The sequence below is a fragment of the Oncorhynchus mykiss genome, chromosome 16 (assembly GCF_013265735.2).
Source record: "Oncorhynchus mykiss isolate Arlee chromosome 16, USDA_OmykA_1.1, whole genome shotgun sequence".
Classification (NCBI taxonomy): domain Eukaryota; kingdom Metazoa; phylum Chordata; class Actinopteri; order Salmoniformes; family Salmonidae; genus Oncorhynchus; species Oncorhynchus mykiss.
The window spans coordinates 39,913,653-39,936,472 of NC_048580.1; the positions used below are offsets into that span (position 1 = coordinate 39,913,653).

General features: G+C 48.3%; 1 protein-coding gene across 23 annotated transcripts in view; it reads left to right on the forward strand.

Moving 5' to 3' along the window:
- Positions 1–22,820, forward strand: part of huwe1 (HECT, UBA and WWE domain containing E3 ubiquitin protein ligase 1) — a 76,634-nt gene that overhangs the window by 47,258 nt on the left and 6,556 nt on the right. For 12 of the 23 annotated variants that reach the window (XM_036946835.1, XM_036946843.1, XM_036946851.1 and 9 more), the window contains 27 exons: positions 1,793–1,901; positions 2,124–2,347; positions 2,785–2,996; positions 4,645–4,827; positions 5,629–5,804; positions 5,993–6,214; positions 6,752–6,853; positions 7,079–7,206; positions 7,450–7,609; positions 8,025–8,253; positions 8,686–8,864; positions 9,082–9,171; positions 9,340–9,546; positions 10,531–10,887; positions 13,570–13,780; positions 14,052–14,176; positions 14,444–14,667; positions 15,906–16,121; positions 16,278–16,462; positions 16,582–17,245; positions 17,494–18,202; positions 18,454–18,545; positions 18,825–18,981; positions 19,621–19,756; positions 20,940–21,154; positions 21,430–21,647; positions 22,527–22,629. In XM_036946835.1, the coding sequence (XP_036802730.1) occupies positions 1,793–1,901; positions 2,124–2,347; positions 2,785–2,996; positions 4,645–4,827; positions 5,629–5,804; positions 5,993–6,214; positions 6,752–6,853; positions 7,079–7,206; positions 7,450–7,609; positions 8,025–8,253; positions 8,686–8,864; positions 9,082–9,171; positions 9,340–9,546; positions 10,531–10,887; positions 13,570–13,780; positions 14,052–14,176; positions 14,444–14,667; positions 15,906–16,121; positions 16,278–16,462; positions 16,582–17,245; positions 17,494–18,202; positions 18,454–18,545; positions 18,825–18,981; positions 19,621–19,756; positions 20,940–21,154; positions 21,430–21,647; positions 22,527–22,629 (5,833 nt within the window). The remainder of the gene's footprint in view (positions 1–1,792; positions 1,902–2,123; positions 2,348–2,784; positions 2,997–4,644; positions 4,828–5,628; positions 5,805–5,992; positions 6,215–6,751; positions 6,854–7,078; positions 7,207–7,449; positions 7,610–8,024; positions 8,254–8,685; positions 8,865–9,081; positions 9,172–9,339; positions 9,547–10,530; positions 10,888–13,569; positions 13,781–14,051; positions 14,177–14,443; positions 14,668–15,905; positions 16,122–16,277; positions 16,463–16,581; positions 17,246–17,493; positions 18,203–18,453; positions 18,546–18,824; positions 18,982–19,620; positions 19,757–20,939; positions 21,155–21,429; positions 21,648–22,526; positions 22,630–22,820) is intronic. The other 11 variants (XM_036946856.1, XM_036946848.1, XM_036946857.1 and 8 more) reach the window with 11 other exon arrangements.

Genomic DNA, 22,820 nt, shown 5'->3' on the forward strand with positions numbered 1-22,820 from the left:
AAAACATTTTGCGTCGGGACAACAAAAGATATGGGCCGTTTTATTGAAACTTAAATCAATTATTCCCTGACTCAAATAGGCTATAGGTTGCTAAAATATCTGTATTTGTTTCATTTAACCTTTTATTTAACTAGGCAAGTCAGTTTAGAACACATTCTTATTTACGCTGGGCCAACTGTGCGCTGCCCTATGGACTCCCAATCACGGCCGGTGGTGATACAGCCTGGATTCGAAACAGGGTCTGTCGTGACTCCTCTAGCACTGAGATGCAGTGCTGCGCCACCCGGGAGCCTTCTTTTATTTAGTAGGCAACTCAAACTTTGACTAACTGGACTAATCACAACTTTGAGTCCATATCACTGAGTCAAAATACAAGCCGAGATCTACTGCTCAGATTTATTTATTTTTTAACATAATTTCAAAAACATAGGCCTATGCAACATTAACTAAATAAAAAAAGTTCTGTAGCAAAGAGGTTTGTACGTTATCACAGCATAGCATTGGCTATGCTTGAGTTTCCCTGCCAACGTTGTTCTTCTCAGACCGTTTTGATATTATATATTTTTTTAAAATATATGATCACACTGTTAATAGTTAGGCACAGCTAAGTGAGAACTTTTTTTTTTTACTGGACTGATGGCCTGCATCTGAAGGTCAGTCTGAGGGGAAGGAGGGAACAGTGGTTAATAACGAAACTTACGTCGCGCAGCATTATTTCAGCCTCATGCACCAATTCATGTTGTTACTCCTATGATCAGAGTAAGTGAAATATTCTCTATTTAAAAAGACACAAGCCGCTAATAATAACAACGCAAGTTTATTGACAGTCTTTGCTGTACTCGTTGATTGCAGCTGCAGTGCTGGTTGTAGTGTGACTGGAAGGAGTGAAGGTGCATTTTATGGCTTATAAAACTGTTGAACAAAGTGATGACAGTGCTGAATAACAACTTAAACACAAACTTGGGCTACACATCAAAACAGCAGCTCTTTGCTGTATTTGTTGAGTCTAGTCGTGGTTTTAGAAGTTTTGACATCTCTCAATACAAACTCTGCTGCGTGTTCAAGGCTTGGTTTTACTCTATGGTTCTGGGAAACTGTGCAGACACGGTGATCTGATCTTTCTGATAGGCCAGCGGTAGGCCTATAGGTGCACTTGATTTGCTCTCTGGGCCTGCTGGGTAGGTGGAGTTCTGCCTTCAGACACATGAAATGGTTAAAAATGCAACCGCTTTGCCTTCTCTGCGCTGGGGTTTGCTGAATCAACTGCATCTCCCGCCCCCAAAAAAAGGAAAGCATTTTCGCGTGCGCTATGGACTCGGGGAAAATGAACTTGGCAACGTATTGTTATGTGGCGGAAGATAACAACGTAAGCTCTGCACTCTGACAAATTAAGAGTGTTTCAGCACCACACAAATGGGCCTACTAATGGACAATTCCCTGCTCCACTCTCTTCGCAACACAATTCAAGTTGCTGGTTTTGAAGAAATATATTATTTTTGAAATGTTTCTGACCCGCAATATAATTGTTTTGAACCGCGAGAAATGTTTTCATTCCACCCACAAGCTGATTTTTTTGGGGGGGGTCACGGGTGGTGTCCAGTCCGATGCAGGACTCTGTGTTCTTGTTGGACAAGTTCAGGTGAAACCTCTCCATTTCAAAATGTTTGTCTTCTTGAACCGGACCCAGGAGTGCGAGTGTCTTGAATCAAAACATTGATATGTATGTTTTGAAAGCTGCTGTATTGGTCTAGATATATTGTAGGTCATATTTTCTCCCCCTCCTGTCTCTCAGCCCCAGGTGTTTTCTGCAGATGGAGCGGTAGCTGATTCCTCTCAGTCTGGAACACCCCAGGGAGAAGGTGAGACCCTCCCTCCCTCCTCCTCACCTCCAGCCTCCACTGGTACTTTTACAATACACTTCTTTCCTTAGTTTGGTCAATTTGTATGATGCTAATATACAATATAGTGTATTTAAACCAAATGAATGAACAAAAATCGATTTGTCACAATTGCCCCATCAATGTTGTAACATTCCTAGACACCTCTCTCCCCCTGCTCGATCCTAACTCTCTTCTCTCTTTTCCACTCCCTCCATCTCCCACCCTCTCTCCCCACCACCTCAGCCTCTACTCCAGAGGAGATGCGTGAGGAGAAGAAGGAGGTGGAGGGGGAGAAGGGAGCCAGCTCAGAGGAGGGTAAGGGGGCCAAGGCTAAGGCCTCCAAGCCCCTGATGCCCACCTCCACCATCCTACGTCTCCTGGCAGAGCTGGTCAGGTCCTACGTGGGCATCGCCACCCTCATAGCATCCTACTGCTATACAGCCGGACAGTCTGAGCTCATCAAGGAGGTAGGGGTGTTCTACCTGGACTGGGCAAAACGTCCAGCTTTCACAATCTATGTAGAGTTTTACTACTGTAATACATTTGGCACAAATTGCCTCAAGGGCTCGAAGGATTTGAGGAGTTTAAACACGATGTTGACAAACTCCTGTTTTTCTCTTCCCCTCCCTGTATTGCCATAGCCACTACTCCAACCTCATTAGAGAAAATGTGGAATATATCCTGTGTTTCTATTTGACCTGACTCTAGTCCTCTCTCTGTGTGCTGTATATGTATTTCATTTCTGTAGAGGTATGTACAATATATTGTGCCAGTCCTCTCCTCACCCAGGAGTCCATCTCTTCCTCTGCTACATGACTGTACTGCTCTATATTTGTAATATGTTGACTATAAGACTTGTCATCCTGACTCCCTTCTTGCTCTCTCTGTCTCTCTCCCCCTGCAGGACTGCAGTGTTTTAGCCTTTGTGCTGGACCACCTGTTGCCCCACACCCAGAGCTCTGAGGACAAGGACACCCCAGCCCTGGCACGCCTCTTCCTGGCCAGCCTGGCAGCCGCTGGCACAGGCACCGATGCACAGGTGGCCCTGGTCAATGAGGTGAAGGCCGCACTCAGCCGGGCACTGGCCATGGCAGAGGGCACGGAGAAACACGCCAGGTGAGGGAGTGGGCTGGGCAGGGCAGAGATATCATAATTGTCTCAAAACAATTAAGCCAATGTTTTTTTCCATGGGGCTCATAAACTCGGCAAAAAAAGAAACGTCCTCTCCCTGTCAACTGCGTTTATTTTCAGCATGTATGAACATAACAAGATTCAACAACTGAGACATAAACTGAACAAGTTTCACAGACATGTGGCTAACAGAAATGGAATAAGGTGTCCCTGAACAAAGCGGGGGAGGGGTTAAAATCACAAGTAACAGTCAGTGTCTGGTGTGGCCACCAGCTGCATTATATCTCCTCCTCATGGACTGCACCAGATTTGCCAGTTCTTGCTGTGAGATGTTACCCCACTCTTCCACCAAGGCACGTGCAATTTCCTGGACATTTCTGGGGTGAATGGCCCTAGCCCTCACCCTCCGATCCAACAGGTCCCAGGCGTGCTCAATGGGATTGAGATCCGGGCTCTTCGCTGGCCATGGCAGAACACTGACATTCCTTTCTTGCAGGAAATCACGCACAGAACAAGCAGTATGGCTGGTGGCATTGTCATGCTGGAGGGTCATGTCAGGATGAGCCTGCAGGAAGGGTACCACATGAGGGAGGAGAATGTCTTCCCTGTAACGCATAGTGTTGAGATTGCCTGCAATGACAACAAGCTCAGTCCGATGGTGCGGTGACACACCGCCCCAGGCCATGACGGGCCCTCCACCTCATACTCGATCCCGCTCCAGGCCTCGGTGTAACGCTCATTCCTTCGACTATAAACGCGAATCCGACCGTCACCCCTGGTGAGACAAAACAGTGACTCGTCAGTGAAAAGCACTTTTTGCCAGTCTTGTCTGGTCCAGCGACGGTGGGTTTGTGCCCATAGGCGACATTGTTGCCGGTGATGTCTGGTGAGGACCTGCCTTACAACAGGCCTACAAGCCCTCAGTTCATCCTCTCTCAGCCTATTGCCGACAGTCTGGGCACTGATGTAGGGGTTGTGCGTTCCTGGTGTAACTCGGTCAGTTGTTGTTGCCATTCTGTACCTGTCCCGCAGGTGTGATGTTCGGATGTACCGCTCCTGTGCAGGTGATACACGTGGTCTGCCACTGTCCGCCCTGTCTCCCTGTAGTGCTGTCTTAGGCGTTTTACAGTACTGACATTGCAATTTATTGCCCTGGCCACATCTGCAGTCCTCACTCCTCCACGCAGATGAGCAGGGACCCTGGGCATCTTTCCTTTGGTGTTTTTCATAGTCAGTAGAAAGGCATCTAGTGTCCTAAGTTTTCATAACTGTGACCTTAATTGACTACCGTCTGTAACCTGTTAGTGTCTTAACGACCGTTCCACAGGTGCATGTTCATTAATTGTTTATGGTTCATTGAGCAAGCATTGGAAACAGTGTTTAAACCCTTTTATAATGAAGGTCTGTGAAGTTATTTGGATTTTTGCGAATTATCCTTAAAAGACAGGGTCCTGAAAAGGGGACGTTTCTTTTTTTGCTGAGTTTATTATTTACCATCCGTTATTTGTCATTTTGAAATTGGTAATGTATTTGACTAATGGACAGATTCATAGTGCATTCGTTATGCCTTTTATCTGTCCCTGTGTGCCTAGGCTTCACTGAAAACTCCCCATTTTTCTCTCTCTCCCCCCAGGCTCCAGGCGGTGATGTGCATCATCAGCACCATCATGGAGTCGTGTCCGTCCACCTCTAGCTTCTACAGCACGTCAGCAGCCAAGACGCAGCACAACGGCATGAACAACATCATACGCCTCTTCCTCAAGAAAGGACTGGTCAACGACCTGGCTAGAGTACCGCACAGCCTCGATCTGTCCAGGTACACACACCACTGATCCTCTCAAACCCCTTACTCACCCTCTTAGAGGATTCACATTGCTTACTACTTTATAGTAAGGCATCAGGGAAATCTTCCTCTGTGGGTGTTTCTTCCAAACAGCATTCAAAACAGCACGTTGACTGGTAGCTTGTCTTGCACGGTGCCAAAGCTGGCTTAAGAGCTTCCCCCCCCAATTGGTTATTGTGACGTCGCATTGCTTAAATTTGCATAGATTTCATATTTTCTCAACTATCTTGTGGTCAAATCGCTGAATGTCTCCTTATCTCTTCCTTCCATTGAGAATGTTTTTCTCGGTTTCCCGGGTGGTCTAAGGCTAGCTGTGCCACCATAGATTCTGGGTTTGAGCCCAGGCTCAGTCGCAGCCGGCCGCATCTGGGAGGCCCATGGGGCGGCGCACAATTGGCCCAGCGTCGTCTGGGTTAGAGAGGATTTCGCCGGTAGGGATATCCTTGTCTCATCGCGCACTAGCGACTCCTGTGGCGGGCCGGGCGCAGTGCACGCTGACCAGGTCGCCAGGTGTACGGTGTTTCCATCGACACATTGGTGTGGCTGGCTTCCGGGTTGGATGTGCATTGTGTCAAGAAGCAGTGCGGCTTGGTTGGGTTGTGTTTCAGAGGACGCATGGCTCTCGACCTTCACCTCTCCCGAGTCCGTGTGGGAGTTGCAGCGATGAGACAAGACTGTAACTACTACCAATTGGATACCACGAAATTGGGGAGAAAAAAGGGGTAAAATAAATAAAAAGGAAATGTTTTTCTCACCATTGACTTGTTATCTCAGTCCCAACATGGCAAACACAGTGAATGCAGCTCTGAAGCCCTTAGAGACTCTGTCCCGCATCGTCAACCAGCCCAGCAGCCTGTTTGGAGGGAAGGGGGGATCCAGCAAGAACAAGGCTGAGCACGACACTGTGGGAGCCGCCAGGGACTCCAATAGCAACACACAAGGTACCACAGGTGATGCGCGCGCACACACACACACACACACACACGTTTGCACTCAAACACATACACATAGTAGACATACACACATGTAGTAACAAATATGTACACACTACACACAGACACCCACATGCTCCCCAGAAACTCACATTTAGACTGTTCTTGGCTAACTGTTCATCTCACTGAGTCCATTTTCTTTGCAGGTGACTCTGGTGAGGCTGAGGGGACTCTGGTGGAGGGCAGTCACAGGGTCCAGGGGACAGACAGTGACCTGATGGACGGAGAGACAGAGGGAGACACGGCAGTCATCGCTGGTCAGCCGGAGGTGCTCAGCACAACGGCCATGCAGGTGGAGAACGAGCTGGTGGATCTGATAGACGAGCTGTTGGAGAGAGACGCTGGCGCCGTCAATAGCTCCATTATCGGTAAGCAGGGCGTCTGGAATCCAGGCGTCTGTTGAAAAGGGTGAAACGTTACAAACCGTTCAATTAGAAAAGCATTTTCTAGAACAGAATTGGGGTCTCATTTCACCTCTATTAAATCTATATCTGCAACATTCTAAAAGGAAATGCCTTTCCAGATTTCTATTAAATGTGACCGATTTATTCATTTAAAAAAAATGAATTATTGTAGACCACTGACCGGCCAGCTCATTATCCTCAGGAGGATGATCTCATCCTCTAGGGGGAAATGGCAATCATTTGAGAGAAGTTTGAGTTGGGTTTTGTTGGTGTTTTTTTTCTCGGATTTACGCTTTGGCCACATGAGTGTAGGAGTCAATAAAATTTTTGGGGTACGAGTTAACAGAATATAAACTTTGAAAACAAATGTTACTTTAATGTTTCACCTGTCTGAATACACCACTGGACTCATCAGAGTGAAATGGGATGGTGTAGAAGAAAGGGGCGGGCACATGCAGTACATCATCTTGTTTCTGATTGGTTGTTTGCTCTGTAACTCAGTGGGACGTGGCAGTGGTGAGGATGAATCACAAGAGGACGTGTTGATGGATGAGGCACCCTCCAATATCAGTCAGGCTTCTACTCTACAGGCCAACCGAGAAGGTAAGTGCTGGTTCTGATATTTTATTTTCACATTGTCCTCCAACATGGTTCTGACAATTATGGTGTATGCGTAACCTAGCCAGCACAGTACAGTTTGGCGTGGCTCTGTCGTAAAAAATACATGAAATATCTATTTAATTTGTTTTATTTAGTTAAATAGGGTTATTAGGGTGTTGGGTGGTTTGGTCTCGCTCACTGTCCCCTCTCCGTCTTCTCCTACCGTAGACTCTATGAACATCCTGGAGCCTGAGGATGAGGAGCACACGCAGGAGGAGGACTCCAGTGGCAGCAACGATGAAGAAGACAGCCAGGACGAAGAGGAGGAGGAAGAAGAGGAAGAGGAGGAGGATCAGGTGAAGAGTTTGAAGACTCTGGAAGGAGTGTTTTTTTTGTCTTCAGTTACCTTGTCTGAGTCGTGAGGATTTGCATTGGCTCCGGCTTAGCGGGCTATTATACAGGACACCTGGGTTCGAACCGGCTTGGTCACATTCGAATGGTATCCATTTACTAACTTCAGAATGAGTTTTGTAATGGAAAAAATAACAAAGTGTAAAGAAAGAAGAAATAGTCTAAATATGCCATGTTCTGTTTCTCAGGACGATGAAGAAGGAGATGAGGATGACGACGATGAAGGTTCGGAGATGGAGCTGGATGAAGATTTCCCAGACATCAACGCGGCGCCACACATCCGCTTCGAGAGGTTTGACCGCGACGATGACCTCATCATAGAGTTTGACAACATGTTCTCCACCACCGGTGAGTCATATTGGTGTTTTTATTCCTTTGTTTTTCATAGTCTTTGTTTTGAATGTATGGATAGATTTAGAAGGCAGCTTCTATGTTATTGAACTGGGCCCATATATTTATAAAGCGTCTCAAGGGTAGGAGTGCTGATTTAGGATCAGCTCCCCCTGTCCATATATTCATAATCTAAAAGACCGAACTGATCCCGGATTGGCACCCCTACTCTAAGACGCTTTATGAATAGTAGGTTGTCTCTTTAAAAAAAAAAATCCTAATGAACAACTAACACTAAAGACATAGATTTACGAATAGCTACGTAGCCTATATTATAATAGCCATATAGCAGTATGTAGAATGACGGGGTTGTGTCACTACGTTTCCCCCTAATGTCTGCAACTGTTCTCTCTGTTTATCGTGTTCCCATCAGCTGACATCCCTCCCTCCCCAGGCAACATTCCCAGCTCTCACCCCCTGATGGTGCGTCACGCCGACCACGGCTCCCTAACGCTGGGCGGAGCTGGCACCAACAACCGCCTGGCGCAGGGCATGGGTCGTAGCCAGAGAACGCTACGCCAGCTCACCGCCAACACGGGCCACACGATACACGTCCACTACCCCGGGAACAGACAGCCCAACCCTCCACTCATCCTGCAGAGGTGAGATGGAGATGCTACAATGAATGAATGGGACTTTTCCTAGATCATGGGTCAGATTCTGTCAAACATTTTAAGCAGCTTTTGATTTTGTACGTACAAAGGAACCAATGGAATAGTCCCCCAAATGCTAAATCAATCGCACCTCAAAAACAAAGTATTGATTATAGTTGCTGTACTCGTGTATACATTTCTACGGTCATAGGTTCTGAAAGTGTTTGTTCATGTCGGTGCGTTAGAAGAGAGTATGATTTAAGTGTGTGAGTGTTTATGTATCAGTGGTGTAAGACGATCAACTGCTGTATATTAAATGTGTTTGCATCAGTGTTGTAAGACGATCAACTGCTGTATATTAAATGTGTATGCATCAGTGTTGTAAGACGATCAACTGCTGTATATTAAATGTGTATGTGCCTTCTCTCTCCTCCCCTCCAGACTGCTAGGTCCCAGTGCTGCAGCAGACATCCTGCAGCTGTCCAGCTCTCTGCCCCTGCAGTCCCGCGGCCGCGCACGTCTCCTTGTGGGCAATGAGGACGTGCACATCATCGCCCGCTCCGACGACGAGCTGCTCGACGACTTCTTCCACGAGCAGAGCAGCACCGGAGGACAAGCAGGTATGACACTCGCTGTCCACCAGTCCAGTCTACTATATGGGCCTCTTTACCAGACCCAAGTTAGCTCTAGTTCTGGACTAAGAAATACTGTAATTGGAGTAGGAGTCCAGAACAAGGCTGAATCTATTGGAAACTGTCCCTAGGTGCTTAGTCTGTGCTGGGAGCCCAAGCTTTGATTGAATTATGTTGAATTAATCTCAAATATGTATCTTTCCAGGCACTCTGTCCAGTATCCCCACTGCCTTAACCCGATGGACTGATGAGTGTAAAGTATTGGACGCTGAGAGCATGCACGACTGTGTAGCAGGTACGACAGTATTCTACAAGTCTGCTGTTGGACTACTGAGAAAATGATTTTCCGTGATTCTCACATTGTTGCTGATTCATACAGTTACTCATGAAGACTTATAGATGCACGCACACACACACTGTACACCCCAGCCCATCCCTCTAACCCCATCTCTCTCATTCCCAGTGGTGAAGGTTCCTATCCTGCAACACTTGGAGACCCTGAGAGATGAGGAGCTGGAGGAGAGGAGGGAGAAGAAAAGACGCCAGCTGGCGGAGGAGGAGGAGGCTAAGCAGAACGACAGAAGGACAGGAGGAGAGGAGGCCAGGGAGCAGAGTCTACAGGGTTCGGGACTGGGGACGGTCAATGGTGCGGCTGGAGAGACCACTGCTGGTACTGGCTTTTAACCCTTTTGCGAAAGTGAATCCTTTCTTTCCAGATAACTTCCTGTTCACTTTTTCTGTCTTTTTTCTGTGCATGTTTGAATGGACTCTGGCCCACTAAGTGTCCTCTGTCTGGACCCTCTTGAAGCCAGCAGACAGACAGATGGACACAGCGTAGCGTGCTGTGGGTTGAGGTAGTAGTTTGTATAGTTTTAGGATCACACCAGATCTGGGAGATAACTATACAGTCTACTGTCTTTCCCACGGCAACGCCAAGACGACCCTATTACCATGGAAACCACGGGACTGACATCTTGGCTTGGACACTTACTCTGCAACTAATACTTGGGAGGATTTTTTTTTTTTACATTTTAGTAATTTAGCAGACGCTCTTATCCAGAGCTACTTACAGTAGTGAGTGCATACATTTTCATACTGGTCCCCCGTAGGATTCGAACCCACAACACTGGCGTTGCAAGTGCCTTACTCTACCAAGTGAGCTACACCATGATGTTGCTATGCAACCTAATGTGCTTCTGTGCGTGTGTTATACGGATGTGGAACCCATACCCTTCTGTGGCTGTGCTGTGGTGAGGTAGTAAGTTGTGTTGTTGTTGGGGATCAGGATAGTGCGCCCCGTACGGGAGATAACTATACAACTTACTGCCTTCCTCAGTGCTGCCCAACTCTCAGCAATCTCACCCAGGAAAAAATAAGCTTTGGATTGATAGCATTGTACCCCTCGAACTCGGTGCTCCCCAAACCTCTCCTTGGTTCCCCCAGCCAGTTTCCCTTATTTAATCTATTCCAATACTAGCACACCTGTAGGACCTGTTTCTGTACTTTATATGTAACTACTGTAGTGGTGAACCTATAGCTCACTATTGAGTTAGTTTGACTCATCCCTCCTGTGTGTTGTTCCATCAGAGGGAGGTCAAGTGAACCTAGGACTCCCGAACTCTGTTTAACTTCTCTCTGTTCTTTCTCCCCCCTGACTCAGAAGGTGAGGCCCAGGGCAGTGGTGTGTCGTGTCTGGACCCCCCTCGGGTCTCGGATGGTTTCCTCACTGCTCCCCCCTCAGGAGAGGTCACCCCCACAACCCCCGCCCCCCACGAACAGGCCCTGGTTTCCCTGGAGACTGCCATCAGCCAGCAGGTCCACCAGCCAATCGCAGACCTGCTCCTGGCCGAGTCGCATGCCAATTCACTGGCCGCCCTGGCAGGGGCCGGTCTTCCTGCCCTTGAGGCGGCATCCGATAGGCCGACCTGCGAAGTGGAGGCGTCACAGATGGAAATGTCCCCGGTGCCCACTATTGGTGAGAGAGGAGGAGCGATGGATGGAGGCAGGGAAGGTAGACTAACTTTGAAACTGTAAGAAGTGTGTTCGTTTTAGCTTTCCCAGCGCACCGGTTGGTGGAGTTTGCACATTTGAGACCATTCCGTTGGTCTCATCCATCCAGGGCACCAGGGTAGCTAAACTCTTTCACAGAGTGACTGATGAGCAGTAAGGGCACACATGTATCTGCAGTGATGCTGTTGACTAAGCGGTCTCCTTTTAAATATAGCCATAATGGCTAGCGTTGTTACAGTGACCGTATTACCGCCACACCGGCGGTCACGAGTTATGACGGCAGTCAAATTCCAAGTGACCAGTTAGTCACAGTAATTAGGCTTCTCCAAGCTCTGATGCTGCTGATGGTCATTATTAGCCTACCAAACTTGATAACTGCCTGGTACTCAGCACTCTATTGTCCCTCTAATCACTCTGACATGAATGCAAATTTAATGGAAAATCTAATCAAACACTTCATGAGAGCCCACAAGCTCATGTTGTACAACATTTCTATAGGCTGTGCAATTGTGTGAAAAAACAGAGTGATGGCCTCTTTTAAAAAGAGGATCCCATCAGCTTTCTATAGGCTAGCCATACTATATTTATTTCCCAACTTTCCTAATATTAAGCACATTGCTTCTCTTTACAACAGGAGTATAGCCTACCTGGCTGGCATGAAAATAAACCACAGGAAAAGAGTCTTCCATCCCTTTAAGTGCATATGTATTTTTTTCCCTCTGCCAGTTTCAAGACGGGTGCATAATAATGGTCCATTCAAATTTCACACTTATATTATTTATAATATGTAAAGACAAGGTTAATCAAGAATAGTCTGATGGGCGACAATATTAGCGTATAACTTTTTGGAATGTTTATTTCTCACAGAATAGAACAGGTAAACTTTTGTACGATGGGGGATAGTAGATTGACATAGGCTAGTGCTTTTGCTGTTTGTTAGGCGTATTCATCTTGTTGGCTGACGAAAAGTAAATGTGGACAGTTCTTTCAATATCTTCAATATGCACCACGGAATTGGAGAAGGACACACGCAGTTGCGTCCACGATGTCTGTCTTCACTTGTAGCCTGTGAGAAAGACCGGATCATGTGACAGACATTGGCTAATGATAATTGAGCCATGTGAGTGAGCAGTGCTTCAGGGCACGCAGCCGGGAAAGGGGAATTATAATTATTATGTTCATTCAGCCCAATGGCCACTGTTAGCAAAAGGCATGGATTTTTTTAGAGGGCATTACGGCCACACAAAGGGGATGCCGCCGGGAAATTTGAGGCATTATCTCAAGTGCTTGTCAAATTGTGAATGAGACTGGTGAAGTGTGTGCAGCCTAAGCAAAAAACTAAGCAGAGCTCATGCCTTTTCATTTCTTTAATAAATAATCATTTGGGGCCTCCCGGGTGGCGCTGTACTGCAGCTGTGCCACCAGAGACTCTGGGTTCACGCCCGTGCTCTGTCGTAACCGGCCGCGACCGGGAGGTCCGTGGGGAGACGCACAATTGGCCTTGCGTCGTCCGGGTTAGGGAGGGTTTGGCCGGTAGGGAAATCCTTGTCTCATCGCGCAGTTTGCGCTAACCAAGGTTGCCAGGTGCACGGTGTTTCCTCCGACACATTGGTGCGGCTGGCTTCCGGTTGGATGGCACTGTGTTAAGAAGCAGTGCGGCTTGGTTTTTGTTGTGTATCGGAGGACGCATGACTTTCAACCTTCGTCTTTCCCGAGCCCATACGGGAGTTGTAGCGATGAGACAAGATAGTAGCTACTAAACAATTGGATACCACGAAATTGGGGAGAAAAAGGGGTAAAAAATAATAATCATCATTAGTCGGATCATGAAGCCTGAGAATGGATTAAAAATCAAAACACATAGCCCAATGTTTGTATCACAACCAAAGTTGCATAATTAACCCTAAATTAAGCATATAGGAGAAGCTGTTTCTTAGTTAATTTTAACAGCTCAACACAGAATAGCTGCATGTGCCCTCTTCTTCATCGTTTGGAGAAAATATACTTTCTATTTTATTCAGTTGTGTTCTTCATACTATAAAATGCCACAGAATTCGAGGCAAATCTTGTCTGCTAAATGAACTAGTGTAGCCCACAGCCATTTGGCACAGCCAGATCAGGGCCTAACATAAGGACAACTCAGAGTATGCTATTCTGTTCTTCTGAAATGGACTACATTTTCTTAGTATCATGCTTCTTTAGACCCGTCTAAAATAGATAATTGATTTATTGTGACGGTGTAGGCTATATTACATGGATTTATTAGACTTTATCAAATGTAGATGTTCAAAAGGTTTGCATTTGTGACTTGTAGGCTATGCATGGAAGCCAGGAGATGGTAAATGGGTTTGTTAATTGATGGTCAATTACTGTGAGATGGGCAATTATTTGCTTGACAATCACCGTCTGACAAAATGTCATGACTGCCAAAGCCCTAATCATGGCTAACAAATGGCTAACAAAAAACATTGGCTAACAAAAAACATTGCTTCAAAGTGTCGTGCTAGTGTAGATTTTGCAACGGAGCATATGTGTTCATGCAACCACTTTGTTGCCGTCAGACTATGCATAGTTGTTTAGTGTATTAACTGACCATTTTTCTTCTCTCTTCCCCTCTTCTCCCATATTTTCCTCCCCACTTCTTTCACTCATTCTTCTCCTCTCCCCGATCTTCTCCGCCCAGCCTCCCTGAGTCCAGACATCGTGGAGACCGCTGAGCCTGCAGCGGTGGGCTTGTCACTACTGGAAGGGTCTCCCATGGATACCAGTAGCCCCATTTCTGCCACGCAGGAAGAGCCCGTCCCCAACCCCACCCAGGCTGTCCATCTGCCACAGGAGCTGTCAGGGAGTGGAGACGGCGGACTGACGGCCAGGCAGACAGACGGGGAGTCAGGGTGAGGGTCTTGGCGGACAATACTAACGATACATTCCAAATTCAAACCCTAGCTCCTACCCCATAGGCACTTCTCTAGATGTAAAATATTTGGATAGGTGTATATCTAACATGAACAAAATTATACCTATCAGAGGGCGAGATGGAGCTACTACTGTAACATATTACTTATACCAATGTGATCTGTTTAGATCTAATGTGATCTAGGCAGGAACTCTGAGGGGAAGATGAGCTCTCTCTGTCTCCCTCGCTCATACTTTGCCCCTCTGTAGCTCCACCTCTGTCTCCTCCCCTGGAGAGACCATGCCCCGGAGTAACAGCGCAGACAGCCAATCCCAGGCCATCCAGGAAGAGCCCTTCCCATCCACCAGCAATGAGGATGAGGACCCACTGGCAGGTAAGAAGAGTCTCATTGGCTGGTTTCTCTGGCCCCTCTACCTCAGTTGTGGGCATTCCTCCTGGAGAAAGCACATTTTTTCCAACCTGATGCTAACACATGGTTCTTCTAATCACCTGTTGCTCATCAGGACCTTAATTGGACCTCGATTGTTAGAGCAAAAGCATGCATACACCGTAGATCTCCAGAGGGAGAGTTGGCCACCCTTGTGTTACGTCATGCACAGTAGAGCCCTACACTCACCCCCCCCCCCCCCCCCCCCTCCAGGCATCAGTCTACCAGAGGGTGTAGACCCATCCTTCCTAGCAGCTCTTCCAGAGGATATCCGTCGTGAGGTGCTCCAGAACCAGCTGGGTATCCGACCCCCAGCACGCCCCCCTGCTGCCGCCACCCTCCCCTCCACCACTGCCCCCGTACTGGGAGGAGGACCCGGCGTCACAGAAGTCAGCCCTGAGTTCCTGGCTGCCCTGCCACCCGCCATACAGGAGGAGGTGAGGAATGAAAATACATCACCCTTATAATCATCCTTTTATGTATTATGACTTGTCTTGTAAATTATCTATGTGGGGCTTAAAATTTAGCTCAAATACACTCCGTGGTCAAAAGTATGTGGACACCTTTCAAATTTGTGGATTCGTCTATTTCAGCCACATCCATTGCTGACAGGTGTATAAAATCGAGCACACAGCCATGGAATCTCCATAGACAAACTTTGGCAGTAGAATGGACCGTACTGAAGAGCTCAGTGACTTTCAACGTGGCACCGTCATGTCAAATGTCTTCCCTGCTAGAGCTGCCCCGGTCAACTGTAAGTGCTGTTATTGTGAAGTGGAAATTCTAGGAGCAAGCCTAAGATCATCATGCGCAATGCAAGCTAGAGCTGGAGTGGTGTAAAGCTAACTGCTATTGAACTCTGGAGCAGTGGAAACACGTTCTCTGGAGTGATCAATCACGCTTCACCATCTGGCAGTCCGACGGACTAATCTGGGTTTGGGTATGCCAGGAGACCCACTACCTGCCCCAATGCATAGTGCCAACTGTAAAGTTTGGTGGATGCTGTTTTTCATGGTTCGGGCTAGGCCCCTTACTTCCAGTGAAGGGAAATCTTAATGCTATGACATATGACATTCTAGACGATTCTGTGCTTCTAACTTTGGCAACCGTTTGGGGGAAGGCCCTTTCCTGTTTCAGCATGACAATGCCCCCATGCACAAAGCAATGTCCATACAGAAATGGTTTGTCAAGCTCGGTGTGGAAGAACTTGCCTGGCCTGCACAGAGCCCTGACCTCAACCACATCGTACACCTTTGGGATGAATTGGAACGCCCACCGCAAGCCAGGCCTCATCTCCCAACATCAGTGCCCGACCTCAATAATGCTCTTGTGGCTGAATGGAAGCAAGTCCCCGCAGCAATGTTGCAACACCTTCCCAGAAGAGTGGAGGCTGTTAAAGCAGCAAAGGGGGGACCAACTCCGTTATAATGCCCATGGTTTTGGAATGAGATGTCCACATACTTTGAGCCATGTAGTGTACATGCTTATGAGTAGTGTAGAGAGGGGAAGATTTAGTGATCTTGGTCTAACACCTAACATTTCCATTATACTCAAGCTGTTGAAGCCTCTGTGTGGACTTAGGAAGACTTAATGAATGCTTTAAAGCCTTAATACGTTTTTTCAAAATTGGGATCATTAGTTAAAGAACTCTCTCATCGGTCTCTCCTCTCCCCAGGTCCTGGCCCAACAACGTGCTGAACAGCAGCGTAGAGAGCTGTCCCAGCAGCCCACGCAGGGCGACACTCCCCTGGACCCCGTCACCTTCATCCAGACCCTCCCCTCGGAGCTGCGGCGCTCTGTCCTAGAAGACATGGAGGACAGCGTGCTGGCTGTCATGCCCCCGGACATCGCCGCCGAGGCAGCCGCGCTGCGCCGGGAGCAGGAGGTGAGTGTAAGATTCAAACGTTTTACTTCACACTAGCACCAAGTAACAAAAGTGAACTTGCATAGAATAACTTCAAAAAATACAATTAGAAAAATGATCAAGTTCTGTTCCGGCTACATAATATACTGGGATATTAATGGAGTCATTTTATGACATTACCAGGCTCGTCAGAGACAGCTGATGCACGAGAGGCTGTTCGGCCATAGTTCCAGCTCGGCCCTGTCGGCCATTTTGAGGTCGCCTGCGTTTACCAGCCGCCTGGGGGGCAACCGAGGGGTACAGTACACCCGCCTTGCCGTGCAGAGAGGCGGGACCTTCCAAATGGGAGGAGGGGCCAACCAGAGCAGGTGAGAGGGCGAGGACTGGTGTGGGGATAAAGTCTGTGAGAGATTAGTCTGTTTAAAGTGTGTGTGTATGACATCTTATGACAAGCTCCCATATAACCTGTCCTCTGTCCTCTCCCCAGACCGTCCAGTTCCAGTGTGGACTCTCTGCTGCGTCTGCGGGGTCGTCTGCTCCTGGACCACGAGGCATTGTCCTGTCTCCTAGTCCTCCTCTTCGTAGACGAACCCAAACTCAACACCAGCCGTCTGCACCGCGTGCTCCGCAACCTGTGCTACCACTCCCAGACGCGTGGCTGGGTCATCCGCAGTCTTCTCTCCATCCTGCAGCGCAGCAGCGAGAGTGAGGTTTGTGTCGAGACCACCCGCCTGGAAGACGCCAGAGGCAAGCGGACTGCCGGCGGTCAGGGAGGTTACGGAGGGAGTAAAGGGTCTACGACCGCAGCAACCGCTTCCGCCTCCCTCTCTTCCTCCTCTCTGGAGCTTCTCAACCGGGTGGAGTCTCGTAGCTCCTCCCAGCTCTCTTGGCTGTCTGTTTCCATGGACGCGGCGCTAGGATGCCGTACAAACATTTTCCAGATCCAGCGGGCGTCGGGACGGAAGCATGCCGACCGGCACTCTGCGGGGGGGACATCAGGAGGGCCCGGGGGGACCCTGGGAGGAGGGGTACAGGGGAGTGCAGCGGGGATGACGTGTGCAGGGGGAGGAGGGTCGACCGTACACATCCACCCCCAGGCCGCCCCTGTGGTCTGTCGACACGTACTGGATACTCTTATCCAACTGGCCAAGGTAGGAGACGGTTTCGTACTCTGGATGGGTGGTGAACACGTCCCTGCTCACGTCTGTCAGTCATTCATCTTGGGGGTCCAAAAACTCTGTGCTGATTTTATGAATGGTGTGTTTGATGGATAACTGCCAGTTGACCAGAGCTTTTGTTTGAAAATGTCAGGGAAATTGTGAATTGTCAATGTAATGTGTGTGTCTCTTGGTTAGTCCAGGTCATTAACCTAATGTGTTGCTCTCCTATCTATCTCCAGGTGTTCCCCAGTCACTTCACCCAGCAGCGCTGTAAGGACCTGCTCTCCTCCACATCTGAACTTGACTCCCGTCTGTGTGCTGCTGCCTCTATCGTCACCGGAACAGCAGGTGGAGGTTCTAGATCCACCCAGACCTCCTCCAACACCCCCTCCTCAGCCCAGAACTCCCTGGGTGGGGGCGCCTGTGGCGCGGCCATCACCCCCCAGTCCCTTGGCATCTCTACCGACTTCTGGGACCTGCTGGTGAAGCTGGACAACATGAATGTGTCGAGGAAAGGCAAGGCCTCCATGAAGACTCTTCCCCTGGGAGCGGGAGGGGAGGCAGACGGGGCTCAGTTCAGCCTAGAGGCTTCTCCTCTGGGCCAGCTGATGAATATGCTGTCCCACCCAGTGATACGACGCTCCTCCCTGTTAACCGAGAAGCTCCTGCGTCTCCTCTCCCTCATCTCCATCGCCCTGCCCGATAATAAGGCTACGGAAGTCCCCGCCGGACACCCGACACCGCAGACCACCACCGTCGGTGCAGCTGTTGCCGCTGCAGGCTCTGTCTCCGCCTCTGCTCAGGGGAACACTGTAGGGGTGGTCTCAGGCGTCGGGGTGGTGTCAGGGGCCTCGGTAGTGGCTGCAGCGCAGGGCTCGTCCTCAGGGACAGGCCAGACCTCTACAGCTATAGTCTCTATACCCACCACTACTGGAGCCAGCGCCACAGGTGAGAACAACTAGCATCTTCACAAGCAATACACTGACATCACTTTCTATTTGAGTGGGATGTAAAAACATCAACTGTATTGTCCCAGATGGGAATTTAGTCTTACAAGCGCTGCTGCTCCCACATAATACACAGCAAATAATACCCATCGAGCAATACTAAGGGGTGTGTTAATGTTTATCTACGTGCGCCCTACAAGGTAACGCACCATAGCGGAAGAGAGTATTGATGCGTGTGTTTTGTCCCGACAGGGAAGCATAGAGCGACCGTGCTCTGTGTTGAAAGTGACACCAAGCTGGCCTCCACTGGACTCACTGAGAAACAACTACAGCTCTCTGTCGAGGTACTGAATGACCACTAAAACAAACACTGGTTCCCTAACTGCTGAAGCTAATCGCTCTCTACGTGGCTAGATGCATGTGTTTGTGTAACAGTTAGGCAAACTTACACCAAGTCACTTTCAGGTGCCCAGGCACAAAGGTCAATTCATTGCTGTGTCTGAAATGGCACCATGTTCCCCCTACAGTGCACTCCTTTTGACCAGAGCCTAGGAAGTTCATCCCGGTTTCAGACAGTTTTCTTCCGTTTGGAACCTAATGAATAACACTCTTCCCCTTCCCAGGTGCTGACCAGTCACTCGTGTTCAGAGGAGGGTCTGGAGGATGCAGCCAACATCCTGCTCCAGCTGTCCAGAGGAGATGGAACCACCAGAGACACTGTGCTCCGTCTGCTGCTGAGTGGGGCTAGACACCTGGGATACACACTCTGCAAACAGATTGGTACAAACACACACCGTGCTGTCTACTAGCCTCATGGGCTAGACACCTGGGATACACACTGCAAACAGATGCGTCAGTAGACTACTTAATACACGTTCAATGTGTTTTTATTCAAAGCCTGAGATAGCTGACACTACCAATGGGTGCGTTTGTTTCATTGTCACTTTAAGATTTTACTTAAATGCCCAGTAGAGTCAAAAATCAGTTTTTTAAGTTTATGCCTATGCAGCATTAACCAATTAAAAACAGTTCTGTAGCAAGGAGGTTTGTGCAGTGGGCTATCGGCCCAATACATTATCACTGCATATTGGCTATGCTTGAGTTTCCCTGCCAACGTTGTTATACTCAGACCATTTTGAAATTATATTTCAAAATTGCAGGTATATGAGCCCACTGGTAATAGATCATTTGTTGTATTACTTGTGAGGCACAGCTGAGTGAGCATAATAATGAGCTTTTTTGGGAGGAGGGAGGTCGAGGAAATGGTTCAAAATTGGAGTACTTTGCCTTCCCGGCGCTGCTGAATTAGTTGCACTTACAGCCAACAGCATGAAACAAAAAAACAAAAAAAATTGGTACGCAAAGGCTTTGTTGTCGACCGGTTGGTGACCACTGGTGGTCTTCCCCTCTCTCCTCTAGGCACATTATTGGCTGAGCTGCGTGAGTACAACCTGGAGCAGCAGAGGAGAGCCCGGGCCGACGCCCAGTCACCTGATGCCCCGGCCGAGGACACCTCCCTCTCTGCCAGGCTGAAGGCCGGCAAGCTCTCTAGCAGGTGAAGAGAGAAGTTTAGGGATAGCTAGGGGTTAGGGCTAAACTCTCTAGCATGTGAAGAGAGAAGTTCTGAGATAGCCAGGGGTTATGGGTAAACTCTAGCAGGTGAAGAGAGAAGTTCTGAGATAGTTAGGGGTTAGGGGTAAACTCTAGCAGGTGAAGAGAGAAGTTCTGAGATAGCCAGGGGTTATGGGTAAACTCTAGCAGGTGAAGAGAGAAGTTCTGCGATAGCCAGGGGTTAGGGGTAAACTCTAGCAGGTGAAGAGAGAAGTTCTGAGATGGTTAGGGGTAAACTCTAGCAGGTGAAGAGAGAAGTTCTGCGATAGCCAGGGGTTAGGGGTAAACTCTAGCAGGTGAAGAGAGAGGGGGTCTGGGGAGGAAAATAGTACCAGCTGCATTTCTGGACCCAGATTAAGCCCCCTCCTAGTAGGGCCGGGGTGATACCAGTATCGTGACACTCGTTATTATCATGTAAAGGGAACAAAAAGGAAAGTTATAGCACACAATATTTTAGATACAGAAGGTTTTTAAACTATCTAAGAGTTTGGTCTGCTTCGTGTTTTAATTTTTTCCCTGGAAAAAAAAATGCTATACTGGTATTGTCCTAATTCCTAGACTAAACATCACTTTACATTTTAGAGGTAGGGTTTTCAGTTAGGCCAGTTTGCTAGACACAGATTAAGCTAAGTGTCTATTAACTCAAGTAGCTACATAGTAGGACAAGGAAGACTGAAGTGATTACTTGTAGAGGATTTCAGTATCTTGAGGCTAAATGCACAGTATTAATGACAGTATCCTGTTGGAGCAGCTTTTTAGAGGTAGCTTTGCGATTAAGTTGACATTTAGCTCCCATAAAGACACGGCTCTCTGGAGATTACAGTGTCATGTTAATGGATAGTCATCACTGGTTCTCTCCTAGTGTCAACTTGACCTATTCAGTTTTGGTTAAATACGACACACACTTTCAGGTGGGAGAATAGAGACCCACACGGTGTTGAGAAATAGTAAAACCACAAAGCAAGGCTTGAAACGGAAAGAAATGCAATGCGGCAATTGTAACGTTTCGTTTACTCGACAATCCGTCTGTCTGATCATTTAAGCCACAACTTTTGCCTACTACTCTACCACTGGTCTGTTTCTGTATAATGACTGTACTTCGCCTTGTCGCCCGTCCTCGCGTGCTGGCGGGGGCGCAGGTTCGACGGCTCGGAGAGCGTGGTGATCGTGGCAGCCCAGAAGCGGACGCTGGGCGGGCGGGAGCTGCAGCTGCCCTGCATGTCCTCCCTGACCTCGAAGACATCCACCCAGAAGTTCTTCCTGCGGGTTCTGCAGGTCATCATCCAACTCCGAGAGGACACGCGCCGCGCCAACAAGAAGGCCAAGCAGACCGGGCGACTAGGTAGGACAACCGTACACTACTACACACACTCCCACATACACACGGCAAAATCATTCATAGGAATGGCTAGAGTCATCAGTCTGTTCATTTTAGAAATTATATGAAAAATGTTTTTTATTTTTTTATTTTTTTTAAACACAAAAGACGCGACTGGTTGACAGCTTTCTCTGGCAAGGTTGTTATTTTCCTGATTTTAATCAGGAATGTCAGTTTCTCTAGTCTAGATTTTCTCTGCTCTGGGTCAGTGTTATGTAACTGGTCTCCTGTGTGTCCAGGCTCCACCAGTCTGGGCTCTGCCAGCAGTATCCAGGCAGCGGTACGTCAGCTTGAAGCTGAGGCTGACGCCATCATCCAGATGGTGAGAGAGGGGCAGCGGGCACGCCGCCTCCAGCAGGCACCCCCGCCTTCCGCCTCTGTCGCCGGATCCTCCGTGGCTGCCTCCCATGCCCCCGCCGCTGCCCCCCCTGCCCCCGGCACGGCGAGCGCTGCAACGGTTAGCATGATGGGCCGCAACGCACGCACTGACCGACTACTGCTGCTTCTGAGCAAACATGACTACATGCCTATTGATCCACACAAGCACACATTTGTGTGCTATTGACTAAATGATGCATACTGACTACATGCTTATTCATTAGACCTGGGTTCAAATAGTACCAGATGGGTGTTTTTTGCACTTTTAGCATTGGTTCCATTCTATCAGGCACGCTCATTCAAGTGTAGCTGAAGTATTTAAAAGAAAGCAAATACTGTTTTAACCAAGGTCTGATTTACATTCATACTCACCATATGCTCACACTATCGATTACATTTCCATGCATATTGATCTTACTCCAAACACGGATACCGACACACTGCTACTGACACCATCGGTGCATTTGAAATCAGCCTATCGTACAGCCCGCAATCTCACACCGACAACCTCCATACCGCTGACATGATGAAAGCTGAAAACAGACTGAGATGGGAGATATGCCAAATATCCACTGCATTCAGTATTGGAATGACCAGGCAGGCTAGAACAGATGCTGAAATGATTTGGAAGGTTTCAAATAGTGTTTGAAGCCAGCTCTGGAATGGAGGTGCTGCCTGCTTTCTCTACTGTATGATGTGATGAGGTCTGTATTGGCTAGCTGTCATGGCTTCATGCTTCTAGCCCCCCTCCCAGTCACCCCCTCTCTGTCTGCAGGTTTATGAGGATGTCAATGTCATCATGCATCAGCATGGTACACTCATTTTTTTTCCAGTAAACTGTCTGCCATTTTATATTGATCACATTTCTGTCTCTTTCGCTCTTCCCATCTGCCCAAATATTCCCTCTCTCTGCACCTACTTTTGTCATCCTACCCTCCCCCTACCATTTCTTCTCCAGTCGGAGGTAGGGTCAGTGTCGGAGCCCCAGGCAGCCCAGAGGGATGAGTCTCCCATGGATGTAGACCAGCCATCCCCTCTGGAGCAGGACCTTGCACCCCTGGGTAAGACTGCCGTTAAACTACGGCAACACTAATCACGTAAAGTTTTTCCTGTGTTTTGTATCATATTGTACAACGACTGAAGAAACGAACACTGTTAAAGTGTGAAAACATTTGATCAGTGTTATTTCCTGATGGTTGCTGGTTGAAAATCTACACCAGATCTTCTGATCAGCAGGTTTGCATGGGCGGTA